Source organism: Saccoglossus kowalevskii, chromosome 1 (genome assembly GCF_978046115.1).
Source record: "Saccoglossus kowalevskii chromosome 1, keSacKowa6.1, whole genome shotgun sequence".
In the NCBI taxonomy this organism is placed as follows: domain Eukaryota; kingdom Metazoa; phylum Hemichordata; class Enteropneusta; family Harrimaniidae; genus Saccoglossus; species Saccoglossus kowalevskii.
In genome coordinates, this window is record NC_140641.1 from 38,183,610 (window position 1) to 38,201,691 (window position 18,082).

Below are 18,082 nucleotides of genomic sequence, written 5' to 3' on the forward strand. Positions count from 1 at the left end.
ATTTCTGTCTTGTGATCTCTTAGCACTTCAGCTGACATTGATAATTGGTGTTTTTAGTGAAACAAACACAATACTATAATTTTACGGTTCAATATGCAATTAACCTATTCTAGATGTTTTTCCCTCAATGAATTTTATTAAATTACAATATTTTTGTTCAATTCCATAGGGAAGTAAAATATATGTTTTCGTTGCAAAACATAGTCAACTTATCATCAACAATTTTATTGGTTTACCTAATTAAAGTCATGGCGTTACGGGGTCAAATAACAGTCTGTCAGCGTATTATTGTAATCTAAACTATTTGTGGTTTGCTTTTCTGAAATGTATCCCCTAAATGTTACAAAATTACTATATGTGAAATGGAGGTATGATAACATTATATGTAAATTGTATCTAAAGATTATTTTAATAAATGAGACCCGCAAAATGCATGCCTGAATATTGATGATTGACCCCGAGGTCACAATGATACGTCTCACTACTTGTTTGATCGATGAGTGGATTATAGGGGTAAGTGAAGAGTGAAATTATATGCATTGTGTTAATCGTACTACCAAGGACTAGCTACTGGCTTACATGTACGCCCGGCTTCATTTCCATGAAAAAAACTGATTGCAATTGTTAGATCAAAACAAAGAGAAACAATCATAGCACGTATTTCTTGTGTTTGCCATACATACAGTGGAAACGTATATGGTAAGGTTATATCCTCAAATGACAAGACAACGAACGTAACTCAATTATCGAGCATAGTTACCCTATTTATTACACACCGATGAGAATTACAAGTACATGAACTAAATGGTTTAGTCACTTCAATTGCGTTCTTACAACTAAATCAGTGACGTGAAAGTATGGCGGTTAAGAAAGACAAGTGTAGTGATTAGGGAAGAAGTTTACTGTGTGTGTGTGTGTTTGATTGATGGGACTGATGAAGTGATTAGACCATGATATGCATTCATTCAGTGTAATTAGATTCAGCATAATTGAGCACCTTTAACATTTCTATGCCGAATGATGTCATATGTTTCAGACAACGCACAACACAGCGAAAATACTTATTTTTAGTCGAAACTTATACAAAATACGTTTAAGAAATAACGCAATCATTGTGCTATCATAATTTAGTTCAGAAAGTTCCATTCTGTCGGATTATTTTAAACATTCACTTATAATTTCTGATACTGAAATAAAAGAGTGCATTTCTAAACCTCTTCTGTGATTTTAGATCATTGTGAATGTGATTCTATATTCTGTATGTAATGTTGTGATATATATCGTCATTAGTTAATACCTGCATGTGTATGTATTCGAGTTACAGACTCACTGTATTCCAGGTCACACGAGAAGCTGGTAATCGACATGATTGGGTGTGCCGTAATAAATTATACGTCACGATTGTACAACGTCATATTTGTATCAGTTGACGCTCGAAGTGAAATTCATATTCTTTTCGTTTTTTTAGTGAATTTCCCGGATTCTATATATTTCAAAATCGAAAAGGTTAATTACTGGTACGCAGCTACATAGTTGAAGCTAGGATAAACAGACTTGCCTAATTTTAGCTATATACCATCTGTGTGTACATTATAATCAACTAGCTAATCAAGAAAATATATATATTGAAGAGTTCTATTGCCAATCTCTCAAAACGTCGAATTCATAATTAGTGAAAACGTGGCAACTGATCTTACAAGAATTATATATCACTAAGCACATACGATACGAGATTCATTTACACAATGTCTTGAGTTCTATGAGCGATTGACTTATTTTGTCTTGTGTGTAATCACAACTGCTGCCTAATTATGTAGCGTGCTTCAGCCGACTTAGCTGCGCTATGTTCATTCTCAAATTAAAGCGCACGCAAATTTTATTTTTTTCTAATCCGAGTAAACACCAAGAGTGGTGAAACAAGTTATAAAATAATCTGTGATTCAGACATTCTCGAATTGTTTATATGCATGCCAATAAAACAACCAAACCATTTTAGAGCTGAGATATAGACATATGCGGTAAGCTAAATGTGTATGCCGTATAGTGTATATAGTTAAACATATTTTGAGCATTCAATTTATTCTCTCAATCGTCAGAAAACATTACACTCCACCAGGGTTATTATGGAATCGAATTTCTTTCAAAAGCAGTAAAAAACAAAGTTTAAATCATATTTGTTTGGTTAGATCGCACCTTTTTAAGTTCATTCAATGTGTGATCGATCAATTATTTTAATTTTGATATAATCTTCACTGATGTTGAATCAATATAATAAAGCTGACAAAGTTGGGTTATTATGGCTTGGTGTTACACTGTGTGCAATAAAACACACAGCTTTATAAATACAATGGAGTACAAGTGTTTCGACTGTATAGTTTAGTGTAGCAGCATTGGAAGATTACTCATAAGGTAGTCGCAAATACGAGAATTATGCCAATGAGCAAGTTATCAAGAGTCGTTATTTTGTAATTTAAACTCAAATGTTTGGTTTAGTTGCTTTCCATGATTTTATGTCGCATATCACAGCCGCTCCTTTCTCAATGAATGATAAAACAGAATGCAAATACAAATAACAACAATATATTAGCAATACCTTTGAGTCGTGTAAAGCATGTTCTATGCAATCTGCCTCAGCTAGTGTATTTATTAAACGTGATTACAGTTTAGTGAGTTAAATATATATAGATTGAAAAAAACAAAGACTGTAGTATGTGAACAACAATTATAATACTAATACGCTAATCTCAATGATAATAAATACTATAGGTAGCATTAAATATACTTGAAACTAACAAACTATATGATTCATTAAACATTATCGGAAATTAAAAGCATTAATCATGAAGTCTCCCAGCATAATAACATAGCTAACCTATTCGCAGCACTAGTTGCTCGAAAGAAACAAATACATGTGAAACAGTAAAGTGAAATTATACAATATTTGTCAACACTATGTTGTGGGTGAAAAATACGAGCTATTCGGCTACTAATGAACACTCCGTTTCTGCTTCAACTATTCCCGTTTCAGTTTTCTGAAATGACAAAAATAGATGTGAAATTAGTTATCATCATGAAATAATCATCTGATTATACTAATATTAGGCAGAGAAAGTGGATATTGTTTTCAAGTCGTAAATCGATCGCGTTTCCTTGAGCGCCACAGTCGTAATATAGGACACGTTAGAATTTTATACATTTGCACATGTTGTACATGTCGCGTACCGATATTTAACACGACGCAAATTCAGTTTCTAGTCTGTCGCAGCTTATGGATGCCCCTTGTAATATTCCAAACGTTTCCTTTCATGGTGAGTGTGGGGGAGTCCCGATTTTTTTCCATACTACACGAAGATGTGTTAAATATTGGTGTAAACTGCTGAATATACCTAATCATAGATGTCAAAAAAGTGCTACAACACGCTTTACTGTAATACAATATCGGGGTTTAGGTCTAAACCAACATTTGTCAGGTTTAAAACCTATTAGTGCGTTGTAATCTCACAGATGTGTGAGATCAAGAAGAAATATTAAATATATACGATTTTCTTGGAATTTTACCTGGAAAGGTAACTATTTTATATATCGAGAAAAGTCTGCACTGACGATATTTATCCTCGTATCGGAATTTTAACTTACAACCTGAAAAATATTTATTTTGCTTTCAAGAATATGTTTATATTCAAATGCTCGCCTTCCCCTATTCATCAGATTGGCTTCAGATTGAGAGTGACTGTACATAGCAAGTGGACTGGCATGTCTGCTTATGTTTACTTTGTGACAAATTTTCCGTAAAAAATGAATACCATTTCGTCTTAGTCTGTTCATTTGTTGATATTTGGCTAAAAAAAAGTCAGTGGCGGTGGCAGCGGGGGCAGAGAAGGGCGGTCGCCCGAAAATAATTTGGGGGGACGTCGCCCCCACCCAAATCAAGCTGAACCCCTTGAAGACGACCGTCATCCAACACTAATAATTATACACAGATTTTATCAACAACGTTGATGAAAGAGGTATCTATAAATAGAACAAGTTTCGTCTTAAGTTGGCACTCAGCCGTCGTCACGGGAATCACTTGTATCATTTGTATATGGGTATGCGACGCACCAACTTTTGGTAAAAATCACGATAATGGAGGCTAAATTACTCATAATCCACCCCTTGAATCACATTTTCCAGAAAACACCAACACTTGAATATAATTTACATTACAACCCCATTATTACATATATAAAATATGGGCCTTTCATTGCCACATATCACACAATATATCAACACTGTAAAAATACAACCATATTGATTCCTGAAAATGATGTCAATAGGGGATCCCTTGACAATTGAAAATGTCATAAAGGGTTTCCCTGACTATTGAAAATGTTAAAAAGGGACCCCTTGACCATTGACAATTTTAATAAGGGATCCCTTGACCATTAAAAATGTCAAGAAGTAACCCTTGCCTATTTCGAAACATAATGTATAGCACTCTTGCCTGCCTCGCCTACTCAGAGTGCTTGTTTAATATAATCATTACGATAACAAAATAATATGTATTATTCACCGTATGATCTCCAGCTTTTGTCATTGTTCATGTAATTTTCAAACATTTCACGAAGCATACGATAATATTCAGCTTTTGTGGGCGTCATTTCATTACTGTTTTCATAATCTTGTCGTGTCTCGATTTGTCTACTGTCTTCTAAGTCACCACTCGCCTTCCTGCTAACAAATACAATTAAATTGAAATTAATGTGTATTGAGAATGAGCTACTTTTATATATAAGTTCTAACGAATCTGTTCTTGTGCAGTGAAAATTCTAAAAAGTCCACCCTAAATTATTCGAATGAAGAAAGTAGTCCATTAAATAGATGACAGTTTAATAGTAGTACCGATGACGTTATAGCGCCCTCATTCTCTTATCCCTAACCGTGAGCGGACGGTGGTGGCGCGAATCGCTTCCATCTAAATTAATTTGGTTGGATGTTTTTTTCTCAATGAATTCAATGAAAATAGACAAAAAATCAACAATAAAATAAACAACCGAGTTCATCGGGTGTGTGGACATAGGAAACCAATAGTGAGTCACAAAATAAGAAAAGAAAACAAGAAAACTCGAACCGTTTTCAAGTAACTATGTATAATAACTACCTATTCTGAAAACTCTCTACAATCCTCTTCGTTAGACCAATACTACCACCAATACAATGCGCTCTGCTCTGTGCTTGCTTCCATGAACCACTGAAAATACACAAATACATGTAATCACTTTCACCAGCCACATACAGGCACACAACGCACGTTTCCCTATTACCATAAAGATTCAATTTCTTTCAGTACTTAAAAATTGTCATGTTTATACGCTTATAAGCCCATGCAAAACATGTGCGATTATTTGTATTATAAAAAACATGCTTTGTCAGTTGTTTCACTGTACTGAGGAAGACTAATCTCGGGGTGCAGGTTTTCCATTTAAAAACTGCATAAGCAACAAAATCATGGTAGATCAATAAATGTGTGTGGAAAAAATTTCTAAGAGAAAAATAGCTTAAGAATACGATTAAAAATATATGTATTGTAATTTACCATGACTGGGCATGTGTGTGGTGAAACGTTATGGACATCAATATGACAGTCAGTGTGACGAGTTTCATATTCACGTTCAAGTGGCAGAAATTCTGGAAAACAAAGAAAAAGTTATTTATAATTATTGGGGATAAATGTGGTCTGGTGATTTATTAGACGCCATTTCAAGCACTGAAACTTTTGTCAGTTTACTTTTCAATTGATCTTGAATAATCTATAAATAAAACTATGCCATGGGGTGAGGTGAATTATATATTGGCAATTCGTCAGATTAACGTAACCTAATATTTTTGTCTTTTATTGGTCCAGGAGAGATATTGATTCGACGATAAAAATGCAACCGAGCATTAGTATATTTAATTTATGAGAACGAAAAATTGTCAATCACTCGTGTTGTTATAAAATAAAATACAACTGTAGAACATTTATAATAAACATTTATAATATCAGAAAACGAACACTGATATAGCATGTGTAACACTTAATGACAATAATGAGATATTGACAGAAAATGTAAATAGTTTCTCTTTTTTTTCTAAATTGTATATTTGATAATAATCAATTAGTCAGTCAATCAGACAAGGCCAGGGTAAGTTCATCAGACAGGGTGGATACATTAATGTACCGTACAAGTACATTGACGCTATGAAGGAAGTCATTATCACGTCTATAATAGCCACGTGTAATGACATGTCGTATTGTTTATGCTGATTGACAGGACACTAGTTGTATTGTATAATACTCGTGATCGTTCTGTGCGTTGGCGAAAATGCGTCTACTGTGGTTGTTTGGTTATATTATGCAATTACATAAGACATTGTAAGTATATCTGACAGTATAAGTGCATCCGATTGTAGAGTGACATCGTACAGGGTGGGGACATCAAATAGTCCACATAATGCATTAACATGAAAACACTCAATTATTTTCATTCTAGGCCAGACTTTTATTATCCCTTGTTTCGCGAACCCGCCGAATGAACAAGAGCCGAAAATTAAATAAAAATTTTATTTCAGCGTAATTTCTCGCGCCCGCCGACTTGTAAGCGCAAAAAAATGCTAAAAAAATATTATTTTTATCTTTTTTATTTTTTTTACCGCCCGCCGCATAACAAATCCAAGTTGCATTTTCGTGAGAGTATCATGGTCAAAGTACCGAAGTCTCGCGCAGATGAGAAACAAGGTTATACATGGAATAAAATTTTATTTCATTTCTTCTCTTCGATCAATGATCTCACTTACAATTCTTTGAGAATCACACAAATCTAATGGGAAAAAAGAATTAATTTTATTTTTTTCCGCCCCTCTCAAAAAAATTGCCTTATAAAAACTCGAGGAACAAGGAATAAAAAAAGGTCATTACTTGTTTTAAAAAACACGTGGATCTATGCAATCTGATTAAAATCTGATGTAGTGTACGGGCTTTAATTATTTTGGCTATAAACTTATTTTAATTTTATTTTTTATTATATTTGTAATAATGAAATAAAAGGGCATTAATAACAAAAGTAATAAAAAATAAAATTAAAATAAGTTTATAGCCAAAATAATTAAAGCCCGTACACTACATCAGATTTTAATCAGATTGGGATCTATGTATCCGGCGTTGAAACAAAATAATCTGATGTATATGCTAAGAATTTCTTCACCGGAGGAATTACTTGTACCGTACGAGGGCGTACTTGTTCGTTTTGCGATTACACCGCAGTTATATACGCATAATTCAATCTACGCATATACTAAGCAACATAAAGTGACGAACGTTGTTAAGGCACTTATGGTTGAACAGTACAATATGCAAGAATAAAACACCATGTAGTATCATTGCGTATGGGTATTCGCACATGCATGAATTAAGACGGCACTTATTAAAGGAACATAGTTATAATGTCTACTCACGCGATATGCTCGTGGTTAACTGTACAGCGTAAAGCGTGACAGTTCGGTCTTTAAATTTATTTTTTTCTATAATCCGAAAATGTCAGCATTGATTACCAGTGGATAGATAATAAAACAAATAAGAGCTGATGAGCTTTGCAATTTCTCGGTCAATTGAGAAATAAGACTCACGGGATTTCTTCTTAATGATAATTGATTTAGAAAGAATGATTACTTCATTTTTTACAAGCGACGTCATATATCCCACGTAAGATGATGTCAACGGGTTCTACTTAAGTTTTCTTATTCTGTGACCATTCATCACTGAGTAGATTTTTTTTTACAAATTGTATATACTTAATACTATTAAATGAAATTGTATTTGCTCTTTGGGCCAATGGCCTTTTGCTTCGAAATAAAAATAAGCTGAACATTCATCACTGAACCTGTATCGGCGTAAACTATGTATACGATAACGTGCGAGTGAGATTGAAATCAGACATTGGGTGACACTGGCCCACAGACCCGATTTTAATATCTGAACGACTGCACGACCATGAGTACGTCATCCGACTTACATCCGTGAACAGCACCTGGGGTTTGCACTACCCGATCATGTTCGACTGATTGGATTGGTATAAATGTATACATATTAAAGCACGGTGGTCATGACGCAGCGCGTGTTTGAATTTCATGTAAATAAACAATGTATTTTACACGCGTTGTATACGGCGCTACGAGTCCCATATCGAACAAGAAGCAGCGCGACGACTGCCGCCCTTTAATATTTTGAGTACACTTTGGACGCCTTTGAATTCATTGCAAAATGAACACAAAGGTGCAATGGCCACAGTGTTGTAATACACGTCACAAAGCAGTCAAGAGGCCTAAGTGTCGTAATACGCGTCACTGAATTCCCCCATAACAAAGCGGTCAAGATGCCTGAGTGTTGTAATACGCGTCACCGAATCCCCCGATAACAAAGCGGTCAAGAGTGTAAGTGTTGTAATGCATTTCACTAACGTGTACAGGAATATGAATATGTTAAGTTTTCGTATTTTCAATGTTATCTAAATAATAATTCACAATTATACGAAAACAGTTAGAGCATGCGAACTTAAAGTTCGAATTGTTTATCAAATCGGCGTGAGGTGACGAGGGGGGGGGGGCAATGCGTGTAATATAAATAAATTCGACAAACAGTGAGTGGTCGATTCTCCGGACACTACACTTTTACCCACCTGAGAATCCTGTCCCGATACCCTCGCTCCAGTGTAATGTCAGTTGTATACACATTCATTCTGGGAGGTTCTCGGGAGAACACATGAGGGAATTGTATAAGAAATTCTACGGAGATGATCCGATTACTAGATTACAAAATAGGTGGTTTATTCAGTCCTATGCAAGGTACACATTCACTTGTTCAAGTTGATGTCGCCAGTTTCATCTTTTTTTGAGAGATATCGAGATAGTAAGCCCCGTAATAATGTGGAAAACAGAAAGAGTAACCCCCTTAGAGAATACAACGCATTCGCTGTCACCTTATCGCATTGACTATTCATTTGGGGCATTATATACTACAACACTTGAGATATAACGGCTATAATAGCGCCAGTATATACAAAACGGTGTATCGCTGTCGCTACTAGCAAACTGTGTTTCATTTGTAAGGTATAATAAATGTCCTTTCATGTTCTAGTCGTGAGATGGATGAGGGCTTGAATGAAAGGAATACGGATAGGTCGAACCACAGGGAGCCCAGGAAAACTATAATCAACTGTAGTACGCAGTCTCAGTGAGCGGGGGGGGGGGTATCAGCTGATATCTAGTGTAAGGAATAGACAAGGGATGAAGGCTCCAGCCAGCTCACATTTTTTAAACTCGAAAAAACAGACGAAAAGAATGAAAAATAAAATCTAAAAAAAATACCAGGTTGAAGAATATTAGTTGCTCCCTCAAATTTCGCCAAAGCCTTACCTACGTTTTACCGATATCTGCAGAATAAATCAAGAAAACTACACAAATTGACTCCAATTAGGTATTCCTAACGGTTTGCCCGAACGCACGACACAGTTGGAGGCGTGGCCTGTTCAGCATTTTGTCAACAACCAGTTGAGCAAGGCTAACCGAGTCGTGACCTCGATGTGGTTCGTAACCAGTCTTGTGATTGAGCGAAAGTTGTCGTTGTTTGTGTAAATCGTGATCTAAGTAATGAAATACGTTGTTTTTTATTGAAATCAGCTATAGTGTGTTTATTTATTTTAACAAGTCATTATTGAACAGTTTTCGCATTATTTTTTACTCTTTGCTAAATCTCAAATTATGAGACTTGTCTAAAGTCAGTGCAAGGGGATTGTCTACAATCACTAAGTAATGACAGTGCGTTGCAATTGCCCACAAGCTACCGTGGGGATTATAATGATGTATATGGATAGTAATACGCTTGACTGCCTGATCTAGAACGAAAAATACTAGTAATCAAAATTTCTCTTTGTTGTGTGTAGTTAAGTCGGTGCATAATTGTTTCGTTTTCCCTAAGCCCCCATCTCTACAGGCGTCTTTGGCACATCTCTGGTGGCACGAACCGTTTAATATCAGTTTCGACTAAGTATACGCAGTTTGCATCCCAGCCTGTGTGAGCAAGAGAGAGTGAGGTGTGTGAAGAGTCCTTCACAACAGAAACATGTTGATCCATGAAACGAGTCATCTCTAGAAAGTCATATCCAATAAGTGAATTTTGACGTGATTACTTGATTAAGTAGAAAGAAAACACTACGCCCTCATTGGGGAGAGCATATGACGTCTCACTTGGGAGTCTGAGAGGCAATGAAGATATGTTTATTGTCCGTAAAACAGTCAACTCCGTCATGATTACTTCGACTTACAGTGTCAAGAGAGTAATCCGACTAACAGTAGATTTGATTTGATATGACATAGAAGAAATGTGCGGATTGCGTTGCGCTTTAATGGTGAGAATTCCCGATTTGAAATATGAATGGCATTTTACATAATGTGTTCACTTCAACTGAGGAAGCATACCAGCAACAGGAGTAGATGGCACGTGACTTGCTGAATAACGTCGATCGCGATAGTTTAGAAACATATTTCACGGCCAGTTACAATTGATCTACTCTCAGTTATTTACATATTAGTTTAAAGCGCGGTGGTCGTCGCGCAGCGCGTGTTCGAATTTTATGTAAATAAACAACGTATACGTCGCTGTGAGTCCCATATCGAACAGGACGCGGCACGACGACTGCCACCCTTTAAGGCGTACGGCTAGCTAGCCAGTACTTTGAAATCAAGCTGTTCATCACCAATCCTCCATCGCCATGTCCTTAGATAGAGGAATTGGACATTAGTTGAACGCCATGACTCACAGTAATAATTGAGATTTTGAAACTGAAGTAAGTCGAGTCTTGTGCAAATAATATATAATTAAATGTTAATTTATATGTGAAATAAATCGTAAATAACTTTACGTCCATCGGACGAAAAAGAATTCCATCATCCTGCTCGAATACAGATAAAAAGAAGTCAATTACAAGTTTCCAGACATTTTACCATGGCACAATGATCTTATCTCATTGGTTTACCATTTTTATCTCTATAATGATTATTATTCGAATCAAAATATACATGGAAAATCCAAGACATCAAGTAAGTATTCTCTGCAGTCAATGTAACATAAGATGAAGCACCAAAATAAATAAACTATACAAAAAATAAATAAATAATACATTGTTCGACAACAAGATAAGAAAACAGTGATATAAATATAATTAATTCAAACATGTAGCTCAGTGTGTTGCTACTGCGGGGAAAAACAAATCCGACCAAGGTTGTATTATGGGTAATTCGTAACGCGTTTTGTCAATTGTTTTAATCCGCAACTTTATTTAACCCAAATGAATGTGTGGCGCCAGATAAATACACGTGGAGCGAAACGTTAAAATGTTATGCTTGCTATTATTATAAATATATCAGAGTGTGCTTACTCACTTGATAGTGTAAGATAATTTTCGAGCAGTATTGAATGTACGAAGAAAATGACAACAAGGCGTAACTAACGCACCCCTAAAATATGTAAAATTATTCTATTATACGAATCGTTATCCTCATTTAAATAATATTTTCAGCACCAGATCAGTTGTAGAGTTTATTACAGAAGGCTATTTTAAATATGCTGTGCGTTAGACGATAGATTAGAGATTATATAAGCAAATGAAGAATAAAAGACGTGTATAACCTTGACATCTTAGAGCGTGCGTCCGAATGTCGTCTAAAAATGGGTATTTTACGCGCCCAGTGTACGTTTCGTGGGTTCCATATCCATGTACACGCGGTGTGACGATGTAGCGCGTTTACAGGCCGAGGCTGGTAATATTGATTAACATCCGTGATATGGTTATATTCTTTTGTGTTTATAGCGTTGTAAAAAGAGAATCATTGTGTCATTTGCTCGTTTATTTGTTTATCAGTCATACTTGCTTTCCCCCGTGATTTACCTTGATCTAATATAAAGAAAATAACTGTAGCGGCTAGTCGAATGCAATTCCGATTCTATAAATAGCATTCTTTTCTGCAACCATGCTAGTATTTCACTTTGCAGTGATTTACATAATAATGTAGTAATATGAGCGACTTTGACATTGAACTCGTTTTTTCGTATGGTGCAATACGTGATAAGATGTACGTGCGCAGTTTTTAATTTCTCATTACAGAAATAGAAAATTCATTCAACTGACAATTAAAAAAAAAATTGATAATTGCGCGTCTGATGTTTTCCCTCACAACAAAGCAATAATTTATTGTGGTGGTGAAATATGAATCAGGAGTATCAATATCAGTTGCAAATGATATATATATATATATATATTGCAAATAGATAACGAGAGACTGATGCTATCAATCAGTGATAACGATGATGATGGTAACCTTGTCTGAACACTCTGATATGCATGCGTGCACGCATGCATGTGTTTCTCTGTCTGCCGTTTTAGAAATCTAATTTAAACATGTCATTTTATTCATACGTTTTTGATTGATTGATTTATACAGGAGTTCGTCATATTCCGAATAGTGTTTCAATATTACAATGACAAAGTAAACAATCTGGACACGATTGTGATTTGATGACAGGCCGGAAATTGATGTTTGCGAGTTTTGCAAGACGATATAGACCATAAAATGTCACTTGGAAACGAACGTAAGAAATATAGATACATGAGGAATTACGAATTAATACGATACCACGCGAATGAGAAATGGGTTGTGATTATTTTGTCACTTATGATAGTCTTTCTTATAAAATTGGTTTCATAAAAATTGATTGTAATGTACGTGGATTCAGAAAAAGCGTTTGACCGCTGGGCCAATTATCGCCGTAGTGAATTGATTTGCAGTTTTTGAAAATTGTCACATAATTGAATATTATTTTTGTGTTTTAAAAGTGTTAAGATGTTTTTTTATTGAAACACTTGTGGATTTATGAATCACATTTCAGTTATGGCCGATCATGTGAGTAATACGAAACGATGCGATGACGTTACAACAAAACTGTTGGAAACGATCGTGAAAAACAGCAAGAATTTCCATAATATATGATTATTTTATTTTCATGTTAAAAATGGCATTGAATTTGACAGACTGCTTACAGGCCGAAAGTATTTCGATCGTATCAACATACATAGTGTGGCACCAACTCAAGGGAATAAAACATCTACGGTTATGATAAATAGCCTGAAGTATGTTTGATAAAACTGTGCTGTAGTAATTGTACGAAGACATAAACAGAACATTTCAAACAATTCAGGAAAAACAGCATCGCGGTATACCGTGTGAGCGCGACATATAGGAATGAGCGTCAAAGATTTGCGGGGTAATTTCGAGTGGTTTAATTCTATTACGACATTCCTACATATTCCTGTAGGTTTAGGTGCCGATTAATCTGCAAAAATGACGTTTATTGAAACGGTTTAGTGACATCCATGCGCCTTTTTCGTATTCACAGTATAACACGAATATATACAATCGAACGTCTATAGTTTCAGCTAATCAGAACAGAATATTCGAGCGAGTGACGTCATGGAAAATATAATATATATTTTCGCAGGCGGGGAAAAAGGGGTGTATCGGGTTTATTATTTTTCAGAAAACTAATTTAATATAACACACCATTTACTAGCATTACTATCAGTGGGTTTAAACAACCATTTACAAGAAACCGCGATCACGTGTTTTTAAATTAAAGAATATCATGCAAATCGAGAATGTGTTAAAACAGTAAACAGTTAATTATTATTAAATAATTAATTTATTGAGATTTTTGCAAGAAACGTTTTTTTAAACACCAACGTACTGCTCGATTGCCAAACTCGCGGGAATATTGGTTTTTCAGTGTTACTTTTAAAAACATGAGAAGAAAATTTGGAACCACGAAACATTTTAATAGTCCGATTTGTGTATATTTCAGTTATTTTATACGTGACATGCGTTCACATGGTAATATCGTAAGTGGATTATGGTTTTAGAGTAAGATATTTATTGCTATGATACATAGCTACATGGTTTTAGATTTTGTCGGCTTAATATGTTACCTTGGCGCAAAATACAGCGTCTACCCTTAATGAAATGTATGCACGATGTCATAAGTCAATATTGTCTTATCAAACACCGGGGGAGACAACTGATCAGTTTTCTCAGTTTATTACAATTTTATTCTGACTCTCTCTTAATAATTCCGTCTACGTAATATATCATCTGCTTCAGTTACTTGCCTGCACACTAATTATGACATTTCATGGATAAGATTAACATCGACGTGATGCATGAACAATATCTCAGGGCGGTATATTCAAGACAATAATAGTTATTGTTTGAGGCAACGAGCCATTACGATTAAATCTCGGATAATTGCAATCGTAAATTAAAGTTGTCACTGACTGGAAAAGAGGAAACAATACTGGTGTTTTCCCTCCGCAGGACGCTGATGTAATTACACAATCTGAATGTGTTCTAGAAGTGAAGAATGAAGAAACAGGTTTGCAAATTCGAATTCTAGAAATCGATCTGCCGAGGCACGTCACTGAGCCACAAACATTTTCGATTAAAAATCGGCTAGAAATCGAAATAATGAACAAATTGAGAGATAACAAAAATCTCTTATTATTGACGTAATGACGTTGTTTAATGGTTGGTATTTGCCTGTACATTTACTATATCACGGTCAATGGCAATAATATCCGCTTTAATATCGCGTTGTTAGTTCAAGCATGTCGGTGACAGGATAGGAAGTTGCTGAGTATATCTGAATTGAGTGTTGACAGGACAATGCCGCATTGAATTTCAAAATGCTGACAGATTTATAAAAAACGGCGTACTTCATTCTTCAGTTGATGGTAAACATCGTCAAATTAACCCAATATTTCAGGACAAAAATACATACACAATTGCCTATATACAGTGAAGTATGAACGTACCTGGAATGACTTCCCTGAGAACAACATTTTTTTCAACTATGATGAATTCAACAAAGTATATTTGTTAAGTGAAGCTTAATACTATAGATATGAACTTGAAGAACCAATCAGAGTTAGACGTCTTCCACTGTCCTTCGACTCAATTGGAATAACTCTAAATCCAGCGATTTGAACTTTGCTTATCGCCAAAAGCGCCCTCTTGTATCCTACGTATTTCCTGATGTAACGCAAACCGAAAAGATTCACTTCATTTCCTACGTTCGCAGTGGATAATAGCGAATATTCCCAAGTGTGACCGCCTGCGCTCCTCACTGCCTTCGTAGGATTATCTCGACTGAACTAGCGGACGCTCTTTCCTAGTTTTTAATTATACGGCTCTCCCTGCAGGAGGTCGATCGCATCGTCAACCAACCCAGTGCTACTCCACGGCAAACAGAAATATGATTATTATTAATGAATTAACATCCATGTTGATGATGTCACCATATCTGTGACACCATCATGATGGCGTCGCTACCTGTTCATTCCTCGTTTAGTCTCTTGTTGGTCTCTTAGGTACTGAGCCAATTATTCGAGATATTAATAAGAATTCGACAGCGGAAATTTGAAATGTGACAATATGTCAGCGCTGTACTGTCAACACCATAATAGCCGTAGTCAGTATTGTTAACGATTTTAATTTGCCGACTTTCCGGCATCCACGTCCTTCAATAATCTTAATTTTCATCAATTTGAAATTTTACTAATATTGCGTTCTGCTATTTTATGTATGAACGTTGGTGAATCGTCGATGAATAAACTTTTGGAGTTATTAGACACATTCATGAATCAAACTAATACTTATGCAGTCTGAAATGCCAACATGCCTACTATTTCACATACGATACTCTTCCGACTACCCGGTCATTTATCGTCTCACTTTGTAACTTACGATAATGCGTAACGGCAAACATGGATTTGTTTGCTTGAAAAAACGTCATAATGGAAACAAATTGGTAGGTAGGTGTTAAAACATAACGGGACTGGCTACCGACCGCGTATACCCGTTAAATCTTAATATTTAACACTGCAAACCCTGTGCACGTGTGATAATTCCACAGTCATGAGTTGCGTTAAGCGAGACAAAAGAATCACTGTGATAACCATTTATAATCTGAGGTAGACTTCTACAAGAATTACAATGCTTTAATGAGCATGGTAGCAATTAGAGTTACTACACAGACAATAAAATATTATTGTCATAATGTTCATAAAAATAAACTAACTGCCTAGCGTCAATCTATCTTACGTTATTTGTTTGTACAGCGCCGCGAGGTAGTTACTTCCACTGTGGTTAAATTTTCATTTTTATGATTGTATGTTTTGCCCGGCATTATGAGTAAGGTAACGACATCTGCAAATGGCTGCATGACTGCAGGGAATCGTTTAGCATGACTTTTTAACTTAAAATATTATGTATTTTTGTCAATGGGGTCAGTGGCTTGTTAATAACGCTGCCATCGTCAATTAACACATTTGGCCTTATTTCGCCAGATATACCATATCCCGTTGGTTTAGAACGTTGATCACAACGATAGATACAGCTTACATACGGTGAACGTGTGAGTGAATATTGCATTTATTATAAACATCAAAATGAAAGGACATGCCATATTATTGTACCGTCAAATATTGACGCATGACAGATGTAAACATCAAATTCAACATTTCGTACATTTTAACATATCAACGATTAATGGGTCGATAATAAATTTGACGATCGCTTGCTTGACATGTACACCAAATATATAATAACCGTGACTATATATATATAACTGTTTACTGCACAAATGTCAAATATTTCATGATTGACACCCACACAATCGGCAATGTGACATTTCTTTATGGAATGAGATTAATCCATTCACAAGAACACGACACGCATTACAATACACATGACATAGTTATGGCGTGCTGTTTTTGTGTTGCACTATTTCAAGATTGATTCGCATAGCGTACATGCCTAAATATCAATGATACAATCAACCAATAGAGGGTTATCTTGTGTTAAGTTAAACCCTTGCGCGCTGTAAAAATACCCAGGGGGTGTTTGTTGTTGATTCTTACATGTACATCAGTTTTCCAATTAATGATTATATTAACTTAAAACCCTCATTTCATTTCTACAAAAAATAACCATTCGATTGTGAAAGGTAAAATGTGTAGTGAAATCACCACAAACTCAACTAACGTGTCACACTCCCTAAACAAATTATAATTTTGATTTAACGCAGAGTTTACATAAATTTCTGAATATCATAAATCTCCATTGTGCAGTTAACCATTGGTATGATGATATCGTTTTTACATCCTGACGAAAATGATAGAATCATCTGCATCTAACGACTCGGCTCCGCCTCGTTGCTCACTTCCTAAAATAGTATATTCAATTGCAAGACTAACTGACTCTGTAAAGCTGTTATAACTACAATTGTCAATAATGTGTTCATAGATTATAGGTTATCAATGAATCATAGTATGTTGCATCGACATACAATTATACACTATTTTTCCTGTTATCTTACGTATTTTATCTATTATCATATCAACGCGATGTTCATATATCACAATGATGTATGTACACAGTATGACAGAATAATAGAATTTAATACACACGGGATAGGCGTGCCCATGACAAATGCATATCACATTTAAGTATAGTCATTAGTACTACAAAAATGCAATATTCTAAAAAGTTGGTTCAAGTATAAAGTTATTTCAAAAGACTAGGACGTTGGCACACAAAACTGTTTGTAATAAACGGGCTTTAGGTTGCAATCATGTTAAAACATGTGTGCCAGTGTAATTGTCACTGTTCGTTGCATGGTGGTCATGACAATCATATCAACAAATCAACTAATCACGAAGTAGCTAAATTCGTGACTCGCATTCAGTTATCAAACGCCTAAAGGTGTGTGGGTGTGTGTGTGGTAATATTACATTATAATGTAACTGTCGCCAGTTTAACGCGAACGTTGCAGAACTTACATCCCACAATTGAAATACACATAAACTAACAGCATTTTATCGCAGTAAACTTGTTTGTTTGCATTTTAATACAATGAGGAGAAGAAGAAAAGAACTTTACAGATGTTAATTAAGGTGATTTC

General features: G+C 35.4%; 1 protein-coding gene across 2 annotated transcripts; it reads right to left on the reverse strand.

Moving 5' to 3' along the window:
- Window positions 1-2,062: 2,062 nt before the first annotated feature.
- On the reverse strand, window positions 2,063-15,341 carry LOC102801362 (uncharacterized). 2 transcript variants are annotated; one of them, XM_078011028.2, is made up of 5 exons: window positions 14,934-15,341; window positions 5,576-5,667; window positions 5,141-5,230; window positions 4,553-4,710; window positions 2,063-3,032 (listed from the first exon to the last, which is right to left on the reverse strand). In XM_078011028.2, the coding sequence occupies exons 1-5, from the start codon at window positions 14,958-14,960 to the stop codon at window positions 3,025-3,027; spliced, it is 375 nt and encodes a 124-aa protein (XP_077867154.2). In that variant the 5' UTR covers window positions 14,961-15,341; the 3' UTR covers window positions 2,063-3,024. The 2 variants fall into 2 exon arrangements, with proteins under 2 accessions (XP_077867154.2, XP_085352397.1); XM_085496271.1 differs by having other exon boundaries at window positions 4,553-4,713.
- Between the last annotated feature and the right edge of the window lie 2,741 nt (window positions 15,342-18,082).